General features: G+C 57.5%; 1 protein-coding gene across 1 annotated transcript in view; it reads right to left on the reverse strand.

Annotated features, from left to right (window-relative positions):
* PDE10A (phosphodiesterase 10A) overlaps positions 1-16285 on the reverse strand; it is a 298359-nt gene extending 282074 nt beyond the window's left edge. The window contains 2 exon segments of the mRNA XM_030316763.2: positions 15407-16246; positions 16249-16285. Coding sequence (XP_030172623.2) covers positions 15407-16246; positions 16249-16285 — 877 coding nt within the window.
* Between the last annotated feature and the right edge of the window lie 2991 nt (positions 16286-19276).

Raw genomic sequence — 19276 nt, forward strand, 5'->3', positions numbered from 1 at the left:
TGGAGATTATTTCAAAACAAAATCTTCCAAAAGATAATTAAATAAAATGTAGACTCAAAATTCACCCTCAAGGAGACCATGGCTAACGGGTACCTTCTTACCTTTCCAGAATTTAATTTTGGAATTAAATTCCAGAAGAAAAATGGAATACACAGATAGGAATAAGAGCACTCATGTAGTTAGCTAAGAATACAGACCAACAGGGGCGCCTGGGTGGCTTGGTCGGTTGGGCATCCGACTTCGGCTCAGGTCATGATCTCACGGTCCGTGAGTTCGAGCCCCGCGTCAGGCTCTGGGCTGACGGCTCAGAGCCTGGAGCCTGCTTCTGATTCTGTGTCTCCCTCTCTCTCTGCTCCTCCCCCGTTCATGCTCTGTCTCTCTGTCTCAAAAATAAATAAACATTAAAAAAAAAAATAAAAAATAAAAATAAAAAAAAAAAGAATACAGACCAACAGGGGCACCTGGGTGGCTCAGTCCCTTAAGCATGTGACTTTGGCTCAGGTCATGATCTCACGGTTCAGGAGTTCAAGCCCTGCGTGGGGCTCTCTGTCGTCAGCGCAGAGCCTGCTTTGAATCCTCTGTCCTTCCCCCCCCTCCCCGCCCCTCCCCTGCTCATGTGCACAAGGTCTCTCTCTCTCAAATAAACATAAAAAAAGAAAAAAGAATATAGACCACCAATCTACAAAACCCTGAAGTAAATAACCAGTTGCAAAGAAAAAAGCTAAACCGTACAAACTGAGTGTGAGTTACAGTGTCCTCTGGATAACGGGCCCAGAGATGTGAGACACAACTTCGCAAGGCAGACACCTCACCTGAGCCTTTCCCGGGCTGCAGAGCTCCCCCCGCCCCCCGCCGCCCCCCACCCCAACCTCAAGCAGCAGGGAGGCCCCCTGGAAGCATTCCTCTGCAGTCAGGCCAAGGGAATGTGAGCAATTCAGACACCCAAGAGAACAGAGGTCACATCTGCTGGGGGTGCAGGAGATCCATAAATGGGGAAAAACGACTATAACAGCAGCTCCAAAACTAGATTCCCCTAAATGGAAGAATTCTAATGACAATCACTTTTTTTTCCCCGAGTTCTTTCTCTTTCCAGAAATTCTTCCCTTTTATTTTCAACACATTGCCCTTTAATTCTTTGCCAAGAAAGGGGAACGGGTCTCAGACTCCAGCCACTTCCTGGTATCAGTGTTTCCAGAAGCTGTGCTTCCTGTGACTATAAAGAAACGCCTTCCCCAGCCAACCAGATGCTTTGGGTGCCCTCTGCTTCATCTCCCTGCCACCTGCAAAGGTCCTCGTGGGGGGCGGCCACGCCACCCTCTGGAGAAAGGCTGTCTCCCGGGGCTCACTCAGAGTCCCAGGCGGTGACGATGGCCCACGTGCTCCGGCACTTACTCTGTCCAAGGCACTACTGTTAATACTTGACCTTATGTCATTTCATCCCCAGGGCGTCGTAGGACAGTCCACTGAGGGCTTGTCCTACCCCAGGTCCTTGGTAACCGCCTAACAAATAGAGATGTATACCCACTTTTTTTTTTTAATTTTTTAAGTTTATTTATTCATTTCGAGAGAGACAGAGGCAGCATGAGTCAGGGACAGGCAGAGAAAGAGAGAGCAAGAGAGAGGATCCCCGGCAGGCTCCACGCTGCCAGCACGAACCCGACGCGGGGCTTGAACTCACGAAGGGCGAGATCAATGAAACCAAGAGTCGGACGGACGCTTCGCCGACTGAGCCCCCCAGGCGCCCCCAGAGACGCACACCCACCTCTAAAACATCTGTTTCTTACCGAGAAGCTGCCAGCACCAAGAGACTGAGACACATCAACAAGGGCCGACACTGTGTCGGTAAAGAAAACAAAAAAACGAACAAGAGTAGACCGTCGGTGTCTCTTTCCACAGAGGCACCTCCTCTGCGGGGTTTGTTTCCACCTGACAATGAAAGGCATTTGTAAAAGGTCGAGCTCATCCCGAAAGCCCGTACTCTGTGGCTCACTGTATTAGCAACACGAGGTACTTCCCGCCAGACTGCACCCAGATAACAAGAAGTCATACTAATTCCAAATCGCAAAGATTTGGCGAGGATACGTTCTGCAAGGTTCCAACACAACACAAAGACAATTAACAAAATCACGGAGGAAGAAAAAATGACAGATTTCCAAACGATGGCCCATTTGATAAAAAGAACAGAACAGTTACGAAACACAGAAGGTGCCAAAACTCTACAGCTATAGCAGAATCGCAGGAGAAACTTAATTCAACCAGAGCACGCACATTAATAGGGGCCGACTGTAACATAAGGACTTTCCCAGTGATCTGAACAAGTCCCTGAAGGCATCTGCACGGCTCAATCCTTTCCCCACCCATCCCTGTCCCCATGCTGGTGAGGGGACAGCCGCAGCCATCAGGGTTTTCCCTGAACACCCCAGGCTGCTCTGGAAAAAAACAGCGCCTTCCAGAAAGAGGCCTAAATCAGTGCAAAGCTGACAAGCTGTACATCTGCAAGGCTTAGGGTGTGGGGCACGGAGAGACCCGGGGGGAAGCATGAATATACGGGCCAGAAAAGTTTGGGAGGGGAGAAGGCCGACATTTAAGGTTAGGAAAGGGTTTGCACAGAATCCAGTAACTAGGAAGGAAGTAGCAGCTAAAATAAAACCAATGGCTGGACTGGGAGGAAATAATATTAAGTGATAAGACAAAGAAAATGTCAGCAGTAGAAAGCAAAACACAGGAAAACAGGCAGGGCTGGAATCCAAGCCAGGGAGGAAGGAAGAAACCCACTTAGAGACTTAAAACGGTGAGTATTAACTTGAAACTCGGAATAAAATCAGGGAAGGGACGAAACGGGAGGGTCTGAAGCATTCAGTCCCACCACGAAAGGCCCAGCCCGAGGAAGGGTTTCGGAGGTCAAGGACTGCCTTTCATCTGGGCTGCCCGGAGCGGCTCCCACACCAGCCCGGTGCCGAGGGATGAGTGAAGGCTCAAGTTCATGCTGTCCCTGCCCTGGATGAAAAGCCAAATCACTGGGACGCTAGACAGGATCCTAAGAAACCGCCGTGGCCTCTGCGGAATGGTGCTAAGTGAGAAGACGATGCGAGGCCCCGCTTCCCTTCACTGCAAGAGACTCAGAATGTGAAACCCACGTCTCCACAGGGAAGACACTGGGGTTCTTGCCAACACGCAGCGATTTCGCCCAGATGAAGCTGGCTGGGAAGCTCTCCAGGGGCCTCCACAAAACTTCGTATCTCAACTGTGAGCCATAGACCGTGTCAGAGTCGGAAAGTACGTTAAAATAGAAGTGGGGTTTTTTCTTTTTCCGGTTCAGGTCGGTGCATGACGGACACAAGGAGCTGACAGGACCAGGGGTGCTGATGCCCATGGTTTTGTTTTTTGTTTTTTTTTTTTAATATTCACAGTCTGACATTTGGGGCTCTCGCGTAGAAATATGTGGGAGGCTAGAGGAAGACAGAAGTCAAGTGAACAGAGTTCAGGGGCTGAAAAAGCAAACTGTGATCTCAGTAGGAAGATGATAAAAAACACAGCAACAAGGGAAGACAGGATCAACCACAGAGCAGGGCGACTGGCGGTTAAGTGGCATTTCAGTGAATTCTTATTTGGAAGTTTAATTTTTGAGTTGAGAGTAAATGATGTTACTCCTGGTCCCCATTGCCATCCACACCACCGAGCAGGGGTGGTCAACGGTTCCCTGAGTTTCTACCCAGTTTCCATAGGCAATTTACAAACAGACAAGGGTCCACTTTCACTGCCCGGCCTAACACGGGAATGTGTACGTGTGCGCGTACACAATTTCCTTCTTTCCTATAGCAACGTACCCGGAAGATCCTTAGTATATTTGTGTCTCTGCTGCAAATTTCATTTAGCCAAGCCCCTGCGGATAGATCTTTATGTGGTTTTCAATACTCTCTTTCAAATGATGCTGCAATGTTTTCATACCTCGCTAAGTCATCGTGCCCACGTGTGAATGTACCTGAATAAGTTCCCAGGAGAATTATTGGGTCGGTGGGTACATGCATTTTTAATACCGATCGATACGGCCAAATTGCCCGCTGTGAAGGCTGTTCCAACCAATACTCCCACCGGGAATGTAGGGGAATACGAGACTTGCCAATGGGTATTATAAAGTTTATTAATCTTTGCAAATCTGACAGGTGAAAATGGTATCATGGTGTTATTTTAAATAGCATGTATTTTATCATTATGAGGTTGAACATCATTTCATTTTTTTTTTTTTAACGTTTATTTATTTTTGAGACAGAGAGAGACAGAGCATGAACAGGGGAGGGGCAGAGAGAGAGGGACACACAGAATCTGAAACAGGCTGCAGGCTCTGAGCGGTCAGCACAGAGCCTGACACGGGGCTCGAACTCACGGACGGTGAGATCATGACCTGAGCCGGACGCTTAACCGACCAAGCCACCCAGGCGCCCCACATCATTTCATTTTTTACATGGCCGTTTATTTCTTTCTCTAGGAACTATCTGTTCATGTCCTTTGACTATTTTTTATTAGGTTCTTTTACTTTCTTTCACTTCTTTCACTTAACCATTTCCTGGAGTTCATCGTGTATCAAAGGAGTCAGCCCTACGCTGAGATACGAGCGGTTAATGCTTCTTTCCAGAATGGACAATTTTGGTTTTTTCTACATGACTTCCTAGTTGTCCCCAAACCATTTTATTCAATAGTCTATTTTTACTCCTTGTAGAAAGATGACACTTTAAAATAGTCTAAATTCAGGGGCGCCTGGGTGGCGCAGTCGGTTAAGCGTCCGACTTCAGCCAGGTCACGATCTCGCGGTCCGTGAGTTCGAGCCCCGCGTCAGGCTCTGGGCTGATGGCTCAGAGCCTGGAGCCTGTTTCCGATTCTGTGTCTCCTTCTCTCTCTGCCCCTCCCCCATTCATGCTCTGTCTCTCTCTGTCCCAAAAATAAATAAACATTGAAAAAAAAAATTAAAAAAAAAAATAAATAAATAAATAAATAAAAAAATAAAATAAAATAGTCTAAATTCCTTCATGTGTCTGGGTCTGTTTTAAGAGTTTTCTATTCTGTTGCACTGGTTTATCTAGTCACATGTCACTACCACATTGTTTTAATTGCTGAGGTTTTAAAACGAGGTCTTTCCTTAATCTGCCTTAAAATAATTGGATAGGTTTAATCATGAGACGCAAAGAGTATTATCCCAAAAAGGCACGATGACCAATGAGACAAGAACGTTTCTGAGAGTAAACTTCTGGTCTTGGGACAAAAAGAAACTCTGAAAATGGATAGACTCCTGACAGCAATGATAAAATAAGCAATTACCAACTCTAGGGGGCCACGGCAATCAAGCCTTGTGGATATCGTTTTAAATGTTTATTTTGGAAGCTGCCGAACTATTAACACAGAAACACGTAATTACGTCCCGTACAAATACGTTCAATTCGAATTCCACACACTCGTGATGCTTTTTGCCGGCGGACCGACCTGCTCTTCGTGCAAAATGGCTTCTCGCACAGGACTTACCAACTCTTAAAAGTCCAAATGTGCTTGTGGTTTTAGAAATAATTCATGATATCCAGTACATGGCATTGTTTCAGCACTTCATAAGCAACCCTTTCTCTTTGCTAGCGTGGAAAATGTTTCTGTCAAAGTAAAAAGCTTTTTATCACTGCCTCAGGAAATAAAACAGAGGCATCCAGAATGCTCTGCACACACGTCTCCCTCCTTCCCATCAGCTCGGGCTGAGCTCACCGCCCCGGTGGCCCCGGTGCAGGAACACGCTGTGTTCTCGGTAACTCAGAAGCCCCGGTCATTGGTGCCAAAGAGCGTATTTGGACGATATAGGGAAAAAAAGTGAATCAGATGATGTTTCAAGTTACGCTAAAACTGGACAACCACATTACTTATTTCATTACTGCCTTCCTTTGGGGGAAATTAACATTCTTAAAGGACCATTTTGATCACACTCTCCCACCTAAACACCTTCGCTCACTTATTCATTAGACCTATTGTCTAATTGCTTGGCAATGTACTAGGCATTGAGGTTAAGAGAATGAATGAAACATGCTCCCTGCCCACGGGAAGGCAGGGAGACAAACACTAAGTGGAAAAGTACAAGCGCGAGGCATTGCGGGGTGAGGGGTGGCGACACCGAGGAGGGGATTCGGGAGGCCTGCGGATGGCCACTGGACGGAGCCACCCCCCCCGCCCCCCAAAGATGTCTGGGCCTGTAGGAAGTGGAGGGGAGACGAGGTAGAGGCAGAGAGGGACTCACAGCACAGAGAGCTTCGTCCCGTGGCGATGATGCCGTTAAAGAGCGTTCTCTCACCTGCGCACCCCTCTCCAATGGTCCCAGCCCAGAAGGTGTCATAATTGTTTCCGATCTTGCCCGGACCCCGTGTTAGACAGCAGCTCCCCGAAGGCAGGGAGGAGCTCTGTGCAGATGCACTTATCGCCAGTGAGTAGGACAGCGACGGGAACACAGACGCTGCATGAACATTTGCCTGTTACGTGACCGCATGACACGGTGGTCTTGGGCGCCTCCCACCGCGTCCCCGTTATAAGCACGGGGTGACCCCCACACGAAGACTGGACGGCCTTTGCCCAGTCTGTCACGCCGGCTTGATCTCCCACTTCTCCTCTGCGTCAAGCCCTCGCACCAAACCACCCTGCGCCCCTGGGCCTCCGTCTAGGCCCTTCCATCTCTGGGGCACCTTTCCCTCCCTCAGCTCCAGGCACCGCACACATTTCCACCCGCAGGACCCCCCCCTCCTCCAACTTCTTCCTGCTGGGCAGTCATCATCAGGACTTGCACTGAGAGCTCCAAAGTGTCCACACTTCATAGTTCCGCGTATTTGCGCCTGGACCGAGCGTGTGCATTTACTCCTGCAATTCTCTCCGCACGCGGTCACTGGGCCAGCGGGAGTCCCAGGACCTTCCTCCTAAACAGCTCTCGTCACCCCCCTCCCGGGCGGACTGTCCAGCTACTGCCCCCCACAGGGGCCCCGCGGGGACCCTCCGGCCGGGCGGACGCGGGCGGCTCATCTCCTGTCGGTTTCCCGCCCCCCCTGCACCTGACGCCCCGCGGCACCCATGCCTCCTCCCGCAGCTCTCGACCTGGGAAGAGGCCGCTGCCAGTGTCCCGCTTCCTTCTCCCTTCTTCAAACTCCTCGGCAGTAACACTGTCGCGTCCGTCCCACCTGCAGAAAAGCCAGCTCTCCGCTCCGGGCCGGGGTGAGGCCTGAGGCCAGGGCCGCTCTCCCCTTTCCTGCCCTCAGGACTTCGAGGGCCCTGTGCCTTCGTCTCCGCTGACTCTTCACCCCCCAAAAACGGGCCTCCGTGTCTGCCCCCCCCCGGGGCTGTGCTCCCGTACTTGACCTCGGGGGCATCTGACTTCTCCGGTGCCCCCTTCCCACGCGGGTGGGGCCGGTTCTGATGCGTTTCTCCTCCTCTCTGCCTCAACCCCCACTCCGGCCTCCCATGGCTCTTCCTTCTGCTCCTGGGACACAGTCCACTGTGTCTTTGGCTCCCAGTGGTCACAGAAGGTCACCATTCACAACGGCCACTGTGTCATTCCACACCCCCTACGGGGGAAGCCACCGCGACCTACAGCCGTCTGGGCTGGACTCCTCCAAGCTCTGCCAGCAGGACCTCACGGTGCACAGGGACCCCGGGGCCACACACGCACTGGAGCCCCCAGGTCACCCTTGCACAGGGACCCCCAGAGCCACCCTTGCACAGGGACCCCGGGGCCATGCTCGCACTGGAGCCCCCGGGTCACCCTTGCACAGGGACCCCGGGGCCATGCTCACACTGGAGCCCCCGGGTCACCCTTGCACAGGGACCCCCAGGGCCACGCTCTCACTGGAGCTCCCAGGCCACCCCTGCACAGGGACCCCGGGGCCACGCTCACACTGGAGCCCCCGGGTCACCCTTGCACAGGGACCCCCAGGGCCACGCTCTCACTGGAGCTCCCAGGCCACCCCTGCACAGGGACCCCGGGGCCACGCTCACACTGGAGCCCCCGGGTCACCCTTGCACAGGGACCCCCAGGGCCACGCTCTCACTGGAGCTCCCAGGCCACCCTTGCACAGGGACCCTGGGGCCACACCCACACTGGAGCCCCCAGGTCACCCTTGCACAGGGACCCCCGGGGCCACACCCACACTGGAGCCCCCAGGTCACCCTGGCACAGGGACCCCCGGGGCCACAGTCGCACAGGGACCCCGGGGCCACACTTGCACTGGAGCCCCAAGCCACCCTTGCACAGGGACCCCGGGGTCACACTCGCACAGGGACCCCCAGGGCCATGCTCGCACTGGGGCCACGGTCGCCCTCGCACAGGGACCCCAGGGCCACCCTCGCACAGGGACCCTGGGGCCACGCCTGCACTGGAGCCCCAGGTCACCCTTGCACAAGGACACCAGGGTCACGTTTGCACTGGAGCCCCAGGCCACCCCTGCACAGGGACCCCAGGACCATGCTTGCACTGGGGCCACAGCCACCCTCGCACAGGGACTCCGGGGCCACGCTTGCACTGGAGCCCCTGGGTCACCCCTGCACAGGCACCCCCGGGGCCACACTCACACTGGAGTCCCCGGGCCACCCTCGCACAGGGACCCTAGGGCCACACTCGCACTGGGGCCCCTGGGTCACCCCTGCACAGGGACCCCAGGGCCACGCTCACACTGGAGTCCCCGGGCCACCCTCGCACAGGGACCCCGGGGCCACGCTCGCACTGGAGCCCCAGGTCACCCTCGCACAAGGACACCAGGGCCACGCTCGCACTGGGGCCCCAGGCCACCCCTGCACAGGGACCCCGGGGCCACGCTCGCACTGGGGCCACGGCCGCCCTCACCCTGGGGGCCAACCCCGTGACTGTAAGCACCAGGACCACTCTCTGCTCCCAGCCTCCATCCAGGCACCCGCCCTCCGACTGCCAGACTTTACTCACCAGCTGCCTTCTTAGCGTCTCCACTAAGTGGTGCCGCGGGCACCTCGGACTTAAGGCCGCCGAACACAACGCCCGCTCCCTGGCCGTCCTGGCTGCCCCTTCCTTTTCCCTCTGTCCACACACCCGTCCCACCGCTCGCCCGGCCCACTCTGCCTCCCAGCGCCTCCCGAAGCCACATTCCAGCTCCAAGCTGTCACCCCCCACCCCCGTCTCCTGCCCTGCCCACCACAGTGGCCCACGTGCGCTCCGTCTCCCCCACAGCCCCTCCGTTCACTCACCAGACCACAGCTAGAACGGGCTTCTTAGATCAGAGCACACAAGCCCCCCCGGCTCAAAACCTTCCAGGACCTTCCCCTGCTGGTGCAGCCACGTGCAACTTCCCCCCAACTTGCGAAGCCCCACGCTGGCCCGTGGGCTCCGTCCGCTCCGCTGGGTGCCCCTGCCCCTCCCTCTGCCTGGGACACCGCACGCCTGGCCGCACCGGCCGCTCAGAGCCCACTGAAGGTCCCCTCCCCAGAGAGACCGCCACGGGCCACGTGAACTGAAGGAGCCACCCCGGCAACTCTGGATTTTAACCTAACGCGTAGCTCTGGTGACATTCGGCACTTCTGATGCTCAACGGGGCTTCTTCCCTTTGCGTGCTTGATGGGTTGGCGTCTACACCACAGAGTGCAGGCACCCTACGGTCAGAAACCCCCATCACCAACCACAGCGCTTACCCAAGAGCAGGTTGGCGATTCTGATGCTTCCTGTTCGTTTCTTCCTTTTCTCTGGGCAAGGACCCACCACCGGCACCAGCCCCAAACTCACTCACTCTCTCTCTCTCACACACACACCCCTTCCCAATCCAGAATGGAACCATCTGCCTTACCCAGTCCCTACGGCTTCTGTTCCAGGTGCATGCTCCTAGTCTCCCTTCGGCCTCCAGCCTGACCTCACTGGCAGAGGACACCAGCCCCCCGACCCTGGTCACACAGAAGCCCAGTGGAACCACAGGACGCGGCGTCTCCCTGCCTCTCTACCTTACCTCTCCTCTCGGCGTGTGGTCTTTCAGAGAGGTTCACGCTAAAGGAGAAGCAGGACATCTCGAGTGTCAACCCAGGAGAAGCGTCTCTCCTCACCACCCCCTCCCCAGGCCTCACCCCGAGCTGTTTTCTGACAGCAGCCTCTGGATGGGGCCCTCGGCTGGCCAGCATTGGGTCCCCAAGGCTTCGCTCCCCCACGCCCCGGGGCCACCCTTGCACAGGGACCCTGGCTGGAAGCACCCCGCCGCCTCAGACCCCTGCTGGCTCCTCGGTGAGATCTTTTCAGGGCCCTCCAATCAGAAAGCGCTCAGCCCTCCGTCCCCAGGACATCCTGTCCTGCCTCTGCCAGGCAGTGACCATGTGCGCAAGCCCTGCCTGTCCCTCCTGCGAGCCGCGTGCTCCCGAGAGCAAAGACTCTGTCTCACACACGGCGGATTCCTGGCACCCTAGGACAGAGGCCAAGGCCAAGTCAGTTTTCAATGAGTGGCCTTCAATTTCTAAGCTCCTTCTACACAAGCACCATGTTGTTTTCTGGGTTTTTTCACCTTTGAATTTCCAAAATAAATACGCGAGCGCCTTCGATAGGTACGTCGGCCGCTCCTGGTCTCAGGATACAACCAAGAGAGCCGAGGTCCTGCCTGAGGCTCTCACCAAGCTTGCTTTCTGCACTGGAAGGACAGGCAATAATAAACAAGCAAGGCAGTAAACGAGCAAGAGAATTCCAGAAAGCGGTAGATGCTACAAATCAAATCAGAGTGCTAGGCATCGTGTTTCCTCGGTAAGATCTCGAGCTGCTCTGTCACTAGGGGGTTTTCCCTTACACCAATTTAGATCAGCTGGGGGAGCCTGATTTACATTTTAAAAGGAAATTAAAATGTTTTGAATCACAACTAAGAGCTTTCCTTTTAAGGGAAAAATATTCCTTTTTCATGAAAATGTTTTTTTTCTTTCTCTCTCAGACGGCAAGAACTGTTTTTACACAAACAAAAATTAACCATGTATTAATTGATGAAATGCTTGTCACACCAGGTTTCACCTGCTTTCACAGTAAACAAAGTCCTAACGTTTGCTTAATTATCTAGTGCAGTGCATTTTTTTTCCTTGTGATAAGGAAGGACTTTTGAGATCCACATTCTTTATTTCTTTTTTAATTTTTTTTAATATTCTTTTTTTTTTTTTTTTTTTTTTTTTTTGAGAGACAAGGAGAGAAAGAGCAGGGGAGGGGCAGAGAGATACACACACAGAATCCAAAGCAGCCTCCAGGCTCCGAGCTGTCAGCACAGAGCCCGACCCGGGGCTCGAACTCATGACCTACTGAGCCACCCAGGCGCCCCTTGAGATCCACATTCTTCATTCTTAGCAACTTTCAAATCCGCAACACTGTATTATCAACTACAGTCACCACGTTGTTACATTGCCAGGGCTTACTCATCTTATGGAAATGCATGTCTTTTCCTGAGGGATACAAAAAGGTTGATGCGTAAAATTATCTCAGGTTAAGGCTCCAGACTGACAGAAGACACGGTCTTCTACTGTTTCCACTGCCTCTCACTTAGATTTGCAGGGATTATCTTTGTTCACGTAGGTCGTTTGAAATTAAAAAAGGAGCGCTGCGAAATTTAAATTAACGAGCCAACACAGTTCCCCACCGTTTAAACAGCTCAGCCCCGGGGCTTTTAAGCCCTTCTATGTGCTCCGGCCAGAACAGACCCTGTAGTCTCCAGGGACAGAGTTCTGCCATGACCTGCACCCTGGCCTGGCAGGAAAAATTCACAACTCTGCCTTGCTGGTTGTCTTGGGACGTATCCAGATCTGTATTTCAAGTCCTCTGAAGGAACAGTCCTCATTATTTTCATCTCTCGCCAACAACCTACACCCAGTAGGGGCTCAATATTTACCTGCTGGCTGCCTGTTAGCGGACTTGACCTCCGAGACGCGTGTGTGGAGTGCACGCACAAACCTGCCGTGTCATTTTCCTTGCTCCCTCCGTCCCCTCTTTGACCAGCCAGCACCTTCCTCTTCCTACAGCTCTGCACCATTCGCAGTGGCCCGGCTGCAGAGACAGGGGCATCTGTGAAGGAGACTTGCCGACTTCTGAACGTCCTCAAGTCTTGTCCCCCTAGGGATATCTCCCGCACCTTCCACCACAGCACCGAATGCAGGCAAGGGGAGCCGTATTTTCCAGAAAACTGCAGCTTATACTGGTCTATCGCAGCATGACTTTCTAGCTCTCCTCTGCACACACACACACACACACACACACACACACACACACACACACTGGCAAAGTGGACTTCTCCATTCTCTCTGGGAGAATCTGGATTCTTCAGGTGCAGATTCTGTTCTATTCCAGCCAACAACTTTCCAAGCAGTGAAGGGCTGAAGCCCGGAGCCTGAGGGCAAGGTCAGAGGTCAACATGTGAAGGTAGTTGGCTGACGAGGGGGGAGGGGGAGAGTCGGGCATGGCTTGATGAGGGTGGCCTGTGACCACTGACCTTCTAGAGCTGGGCATCAATGCTACACCTGCTTCCAGGAGGCTCCTCGCGGGCACGGCAGGGCCAGGGCAGTCCCCGGCAACCGGCAGTAGGCTTGAATAAGCACTTGCTCCGTGCATTTGCGGACTGAACCAGTGAGTCAGCGGGAACCGAAACGCACAGCCAAAATGGACAGGAGCGGAACCAGGATATCAAACTTCCAAACACGACTTGCTTTTTGTCAATGACGGAAATGAAACCGGCATTCCTGGAAACAGTAACTGGACACGGCAGCCTTTACGTGACAACTTGACTGTCAGACCCAGGAGAGACCAACCGGAAAGGGAATAAAGGGAATACGCACGCAACAATTAAGGCACACCTGTATACGTTTGGGCATTTTTACATTCTTAGAGAATCCAGAATTTTTTTTTCAAAAAGGCTCATCTTTACCGACAAACATGAAAAAAGTCTGCCGAGATTTCAGTACTCGGCAGTTCCGACAGGCGTGGTTTATCCTGTAGTGAGACAGAAACAAAGACCCCACAAGCAGCAGAGCAGAAACCGGCCACCGACCTTTGGGCATCCCTCCACCTCGTCCCATTTCTGCCTGAGGCAGGTCTAATAAGAGATTTTGCTCGAGAGCGGCCCCTTCATACTCACGACCCAGGTAATGTCCCAGAGAAGCCTTTTATAGCCTCCTGTTCTTACTTAAACCCCAGGCTGCTCCTTGCTGACTCGGTCAGGGGGAAGAAAACAGACACACAAAGACAAAATCCCAGCAACTCTTGAGTGTGTTTATCCGCGGTCCTCTCCCAGCCAGAACTTTTGGCAGAGTGGGTCCCTCCTGATGGCCTTCTTCTCTAGGTCCTCTGTCCTTCCAAAGGGGAAGCCTGCTGGGTCCCCCTAGGACAGCCCCAGCCAGCCTGAACTGTTCATCTTTATCCCGCCCCAGACATCCCTGGCAAATGCCCCCACCCCAAAGTAACCAACTGCAGTAAGGGGCAACATACAAACAGAAACCTCAACATTTTCGAGAACTCGGTTCCATCTCGATGCCTGCCCCCATCTTCTTACGACTCCCCTCTCCCCCAAAACAGTGTTCATCCCAGATGAATGGAGGTAACCTTCCCTTCCCCCCCCCCCCCAACACACTCCAGCTACCAAACGTGAGAAGCAGATGTTTATGTAGAACGCACAGTGCAGGTGGAAGGGGACAGACAGGAACCCCAGTCCCGGGCCCACGGCTTACCCAACGCACTTCAGAGCTCCTTGGGAGCTCACCCCACCGAAAATTCGGGGCAAATCGTTGTCCGTTTCAGTAAGAAAAAATGCCCGCAACTAAGGGCAGCAGGCCCGGCCCCTCGTGCCCAGACCACGTCCCTCCCCAACTGAGCATCTAAGAGTCAACCACGACCCGCGGGTGGGGGGGTGCTGGAGGAGCTGGGGAGCTGCACGTCAGACAAGGGGAGACGCCTGCTAGAGGGGTCGGGGGCGGGGGGTGGGGGGGAGTGCAAGGCCCACGTCCGGCGTCCTATCAGGTCCGCCGGCAAGTAGCAGAGACGGCCGCCGGCAGCCGGTGGCCGAGGCGCGCGCGGCGCGAGAGGCCACTGGGCCACGCGGCCGCGGTGGTTCCGCCCGCGCCCGGGAGGCGGGATCGCTGGGGGCTGCTGGGCCCGCGCAGGACCCGCTCGCAGGCCCAGGGGCTGCACCCCAGGGGCGCTCAGGCGGGCAGCGAACCCAGCCAAGTGCCGGCAGCGAGGTAGGGCTGGACCCCAAGTGCCCAGAGGCGAAGACTGGCCGGGGCTGGGGAACGAGCGGCAGACGGGAGCCAGAAGCCAAAACGGCGACCCTGGAGAGTGTGCCGAGAGCAGGCGCCGCGGAAACGCGGTTCCCTAGCGAGCAGCAGACAAAGGCTCGGGTGCGCACGCGGTGGACGGTGGCGCCCGGGCCCCGCGCTGAGGGCCGCGAAAACCCGCGCCCACCCCGGCCGGGGCCGGAGTCGCCCGGTGCCCCGCGGGCGCGACCTCCGCCGTCCCCCACTCCCGGCCGCGGGTCTCCGGCCCTCACCTTGCTCGCCCTCCATCCGCGACAACGGCGATCCCCCCTTCCGCGCACCGGGTGTCTCTTCCCTCGGCATCTCCCGCCTCCTGCCTTCTAGCAAACCTCTGCCTTGACTATTCTGCTCAGCCTTGCCCCCCTCCCCCGCGACACGCCTGCCACCACCCCTGCTCCCGCGCGCTCTCAGCCCCGCACCCGGGGCCGGGGAGGCGGGGCGGCCGCGGTCGGCCCGGGGGTCCGAACCGGCGGCGCCGTTCTCCTCCACCCTGACGCCCCATTGTCCTTGCCTCGGCAGCCCAGGCACCAGCTCAAGCCCAGGATCGAGACAAAGTGGACTCTGGGCGAAGGTGCACCCGTTTCACTCTGCTGGTCCAGGCTCCGGAACAGGGTCACTGCAGGGGGGCGGGGGGGAGGGGGGGGAAGCGGCCCCGCGCCCACACCGACCCCGGGGGACCGCGACCGCCTTCACCTTGGGGAGCGCGGAGCTCGGGGTCCCGGCCTGCCCTCCCTCGGCCCGGGGACCCAGCGGGCGGGACCCCCCAAGCGCAAGCCCACCGGTCCCAGGCTAAGGAGAGAGGAGCCCGGCGTAAGGGGTCACGGAGTAGAGACCAGGACGACGTGCCGGGCAAGTGTGGCCACAAACAGCACCGGGGGACCCGAGGCCGGCGGCGGGTCCCGCCCTCACCGCGCGGCGCCCGCCGCCCTGCCCGGTCACCCGTCGTCCCCCCCACCCCACCCCACCCCCCGGTAAGCGCGCGGAGCCCGGGAAACCCGGGCGTCCCGGCGCGGACGGACGCTCCCGCGCGCCACCAACGCGCCCCGAGCCCCCCGCGAAGCCCGCTGGGCGCCCAGTGCCCCCCCCCCCAAGCCCGGCCGCGGGGAACGAGGAGCCCGGCACTTACTGGGGCTCAGGAAACACTCCGTCAACCTTCGGAAGCAGCTCGCGTTATTAGAAGGTCCATCTTCCATGTCGGAGCCGAGGAGCAGGGGCGACGCGGCGGCGAGGGCGAAGCCGGCGCCTCGGGGCCGCCGCGGGGTTCGGCCGCCGCCGCCTGGGCTGGGGCCGGGGCAGCCCCCGCCGGCGCCCGGGAAGCCGGGGGAGCCCGCGCGGCGGGCGGCCGGGCCGAGCGGGAGCCGGAGCCCGGCGCGGGCCGGGAGCAGCAAACCCTGAAGCGCGGAGCAGAGGAAGAGCCGCCGCCGCCCGCCGCCGCGGGGACTGCCGCCGGGAGGGACGCTCAAGCGAGCTGCCGCCGGGGCTCCGCCGCCGCCAGCATCGCCGCCGCCGCCTCCTCCAGCCGCCGCCGCCGCGCCCTCCCTTCCTGGGAGACGCACGGGGAGGTGAAAGGCAGATGAGGAGGGGAGAAGAGAAGGAGGGGGCGGGGGGGGCGGCGGCCAGAAGTAAAAGGAAGATGGAGAGGAGGAGGAGGAGGGGACAGGGGAGGAGAGGGCGAGCGCGAAGGGAGCGCGGGCCGAGACCCAGCCGCCGCCGCCGCCGCCGCCGCCGCCGCAAGCCGACCGCCGCGCGAACACGGGGCGCCAGGGCCCCCGGCGGGGCCGGCGCAGGCCTGCGGAGGAGGGGGGCGGGCGCGGGGGCGCGGCTCGCTCGGCCCGGCCGCGGCCAGGCCGTTCGGGGGCCGGGCCCGGGCCCGCCGCGCTCCCCCCGCCGGCCGCGCCGCGCCAGGGCTCCGGGCGGAGTTTGCCGGGGCCGGGGCCGGGCTCGTCCTCGGCCGCCGGCAGGGGGGCCTGGGGCGGGGAGCGAGCGGCTCCGCGGGGCTGGCCATGGCCCTCCTCCCCGGGCCGCGCGGCGGGGCCGGCCGCCGGCGGGAGGGGCGCGCCGCGGGCCCGGACTCGGCGGGCTCCGCCCCCGCGGGACCTGCCCTCCCCGGCCGGTCGGCCCGAGCGCGGGTCCGGTCCTCCTCTCCGGTCTTCCGCCGCCCCTCGCGGCCCAGTCCTCACATGGCGTCCCGCTCCGGGTGCGGGAGGACCTGGGGCCGGGCGCGAGTCCCCGGCGGCCGGCTGGCGCGCGCGATCGGCGTGCTCCCGGCCGGGGCGAGGGGCCGCGGAGACGCTGCCTGCAAGCGTGGCGTGGTTTGTGCGCGCTCCGGCGGCCGAGCCTCGGCGACTGCTCGAAAGCAGCGGAGAAAAGCGCCGCAGTGCCGCTGCCCGTGGAGGAGGTGGCGGCGGCGGCGGCTGCAGAAGACGCCCACTGGCGGAGCGGGCGCCCCCCACGCCGCCGCCGCCCGCGCCCGCGCCCACGTAGCGCGCCCCGCCGCCGCTGGGTCCCCCGGCGCCGGGTCCCCGCACCCCCGCGGGCCTCTGCGGACGCCGGGCGTCCCGGCTGGGGTGGGGGGGCGGGGGAGCTCCTGCGTCTCTGCGGGGCGTCGTCACATCTGGGTCTGGTGTTCCGGGTTCTAAATCCGCCGCCCAGCAGCTGCGCCAGCAGCTGTGCTCCGCTGGGCAAGCCACGTCGGCCTGCCCCTCGCCCGAGCCAGGGAACCCTCCTGGTGGCTGGCCAGCAGCTCCGACCGAGCTGGGCTCAGAGCTCCCGGGAGAGGAGTTCAAACTCGGACGTTTGGTTGGAGTTTAAATCAACGCACAGTGTTTCCCATAAACTAAGATTCAGTAAGTCTGTTCATCCCCGCGACTCCCTTTGCGATACACGCTTTAGAACGAACTTGGTGTGCACAGCCCAGTTTGCCCCGGGTGAGGTCAGAGAATGGACAGGGCAAACTGTGGCTCAAAAAAGAAACACTGTAAGATCGTCATCCCAAAGCCCTGAGGACCGCCTCGTCACCTGCGGCTCTTTTGCACAACATCACCCACCCCACCCCCGCTCCCTCCTTCCCAGCCCGAATCCAAACAGTTGCTGCCGACGGGAAATGTGCCGCCCAATGGGCGCTCAGAACTAGAAGCCGCCAGAAGTTTGGGAAGTTCAAGCGCCCGAGCGCACTGATGCGCAGGTGCCTGAGTCCGGGAAGGCGCGCTGCGCGGGGTCACCAATGCACTCGGGGTCCGACAGGGGGGCGGCAGGCCTGCTGCCCCACGGTGGGACGGGCTGTCCAGACTCCCTCGACCAGGTCCCCTTCCCAGGAGTGGAGCGCGCGCACCGGAGCCCAACTTGCACGACGGGCAGGGCGGGCACCTGAGCGCAAGGCGTGCGCGGCGGTGCGGCCGCGTGGCTGACACGGGGCCCGGGGCCCGGCGTGCGCCCTGCAGCCGGGCGTTTCTCGCTTCCCATGGCTTCTTCCGACCGTCCAGCTTCCAGGTGTTTTTATTTCGAAGCGTGCTCCAGATCCTTCCCTAGTCCCTGCTTCTTCCCCACTCCCATCCAGACACCCACAGTGGGAAAGGACATATTTGTATTTGCACCAGACTGGGCAAGTGGGGCGCCTGGGACTTGATGCGACTCCCCTCTCCCAGCAAAGGCTGTGGGCGTTTCAGCAACCGCGGGGCGCACGCGGAGCGCTGTCCGTAGCTGGCGTCAAGCCCTGGCTCTCACTAGATCGTAATCCCTAAATTTGCGAAACAGGAAAAAGAGTCTGGTGACTCTTACCTTGCAGAGTGGGTATTTTTACCGCTGCCTTTGCTTTTTTTTCGACGAAGAAAAAACTAGAACAATGCTGCCGGGTCTGGTGCCGAAGCCGCCGGGCCGTCGCATCGGAGAGGCGCAGACCCGGACTCCGGGATTCTCGTGGGCGTCGGGACTCCGCGCCCGCTGCGGACTTGGCCTCGCGGGCAGGGTCTCCCCAGGGCTCGAGGGTACGCGTTTCTCCTCGAAGTGTTTGCTGTTCGTTCTTTTACGCGCCAAACGTTTCTTCTCGTCGGTTACGTTTCTTTTGTTGCCTTTTGGAGCGGTTAAAGTGACCTTCCCATTGTAAGAAAACGTACAAGTAATTCGAATACAAGCCTCCATATGGGCGCGGGAAGCGGGGCGGGAACCATCAAATACTTGTTCTCTGGGTCTTTTTAAAATCAGAACGCAAACTTTAGTATTTTCTCTAACCCTTTTCTGGCATCAAACTTCATTCTATTTTCCGTCCTTCTTTCCTCCAAACGCTTGCTGGAAGGCACGCATTTCCTGGACAAATCAAAAATGACAAAGCATGACAACGGAAAAGGAACACGCTGAGGAGGTGTTTACAGATTATCGATTACACGGGTTAAGTAACTCCCTACTTAATGCTGGAGTTGGGCTCTGTTAACAGAAGTGTGGCAGGCACCGCGTCACGTGTCCTTTCTTCAGGAAAGCTTGTTTACTCCAAGATGTAAATTGCAAACCCGCGGATGTAAACGCTCTGTCACTCACCCTTGTGTTCAGGTGTCGCAACACCTGTGGAATGTGTTTCTGGTGCATTCTTTTCCTTCCCTTTGAACTTCTCTAGTGATATATCAGAAAAGGGGAAAGATGTCACTAAACATTTGGTACTGCAAGCCTTTTATGAATAAACACATTGGCCCCAAATTCAGTGAGCGCCGCGTTCCAATAGTCCCCATGACATTTGCGATGCAGTTACATGTCCAAATGTTACCAGATTGCACTGCAATTTAAACACGACTGAAATTATTAGTTGTAACTCCAGGGGCACGGGATTCACGCCAGCACCGTGCTCTTTGTGAAATAAACAACTTTCCTCATTTTCAACTGAGAAAATGCTAGCCTACTGCAAAGCATAAAAACTAAAATAACATTAGGAAGGCAGTTAACGCTAGTAAAGTTGCCAGAATTATGATGATTGATGTTAAAAGCATTTGTCTCTGCCCTTCACCAAGAA

Source organism: Lynx canadensis, chromosome B2, assembly GCF_007474595.2.
Source record: "Lynx canadensis isolate LIC74 chromosome B2, mLynCan4.pri.v2, whole genome shotgun sequence".
In the NCBI taxonomy this organism is placed as follows: Eukaryota; Metazoa; Chordata; class Mammalia; order Carnivora; family Felidae; genus Lynx; species Lynx canadensis.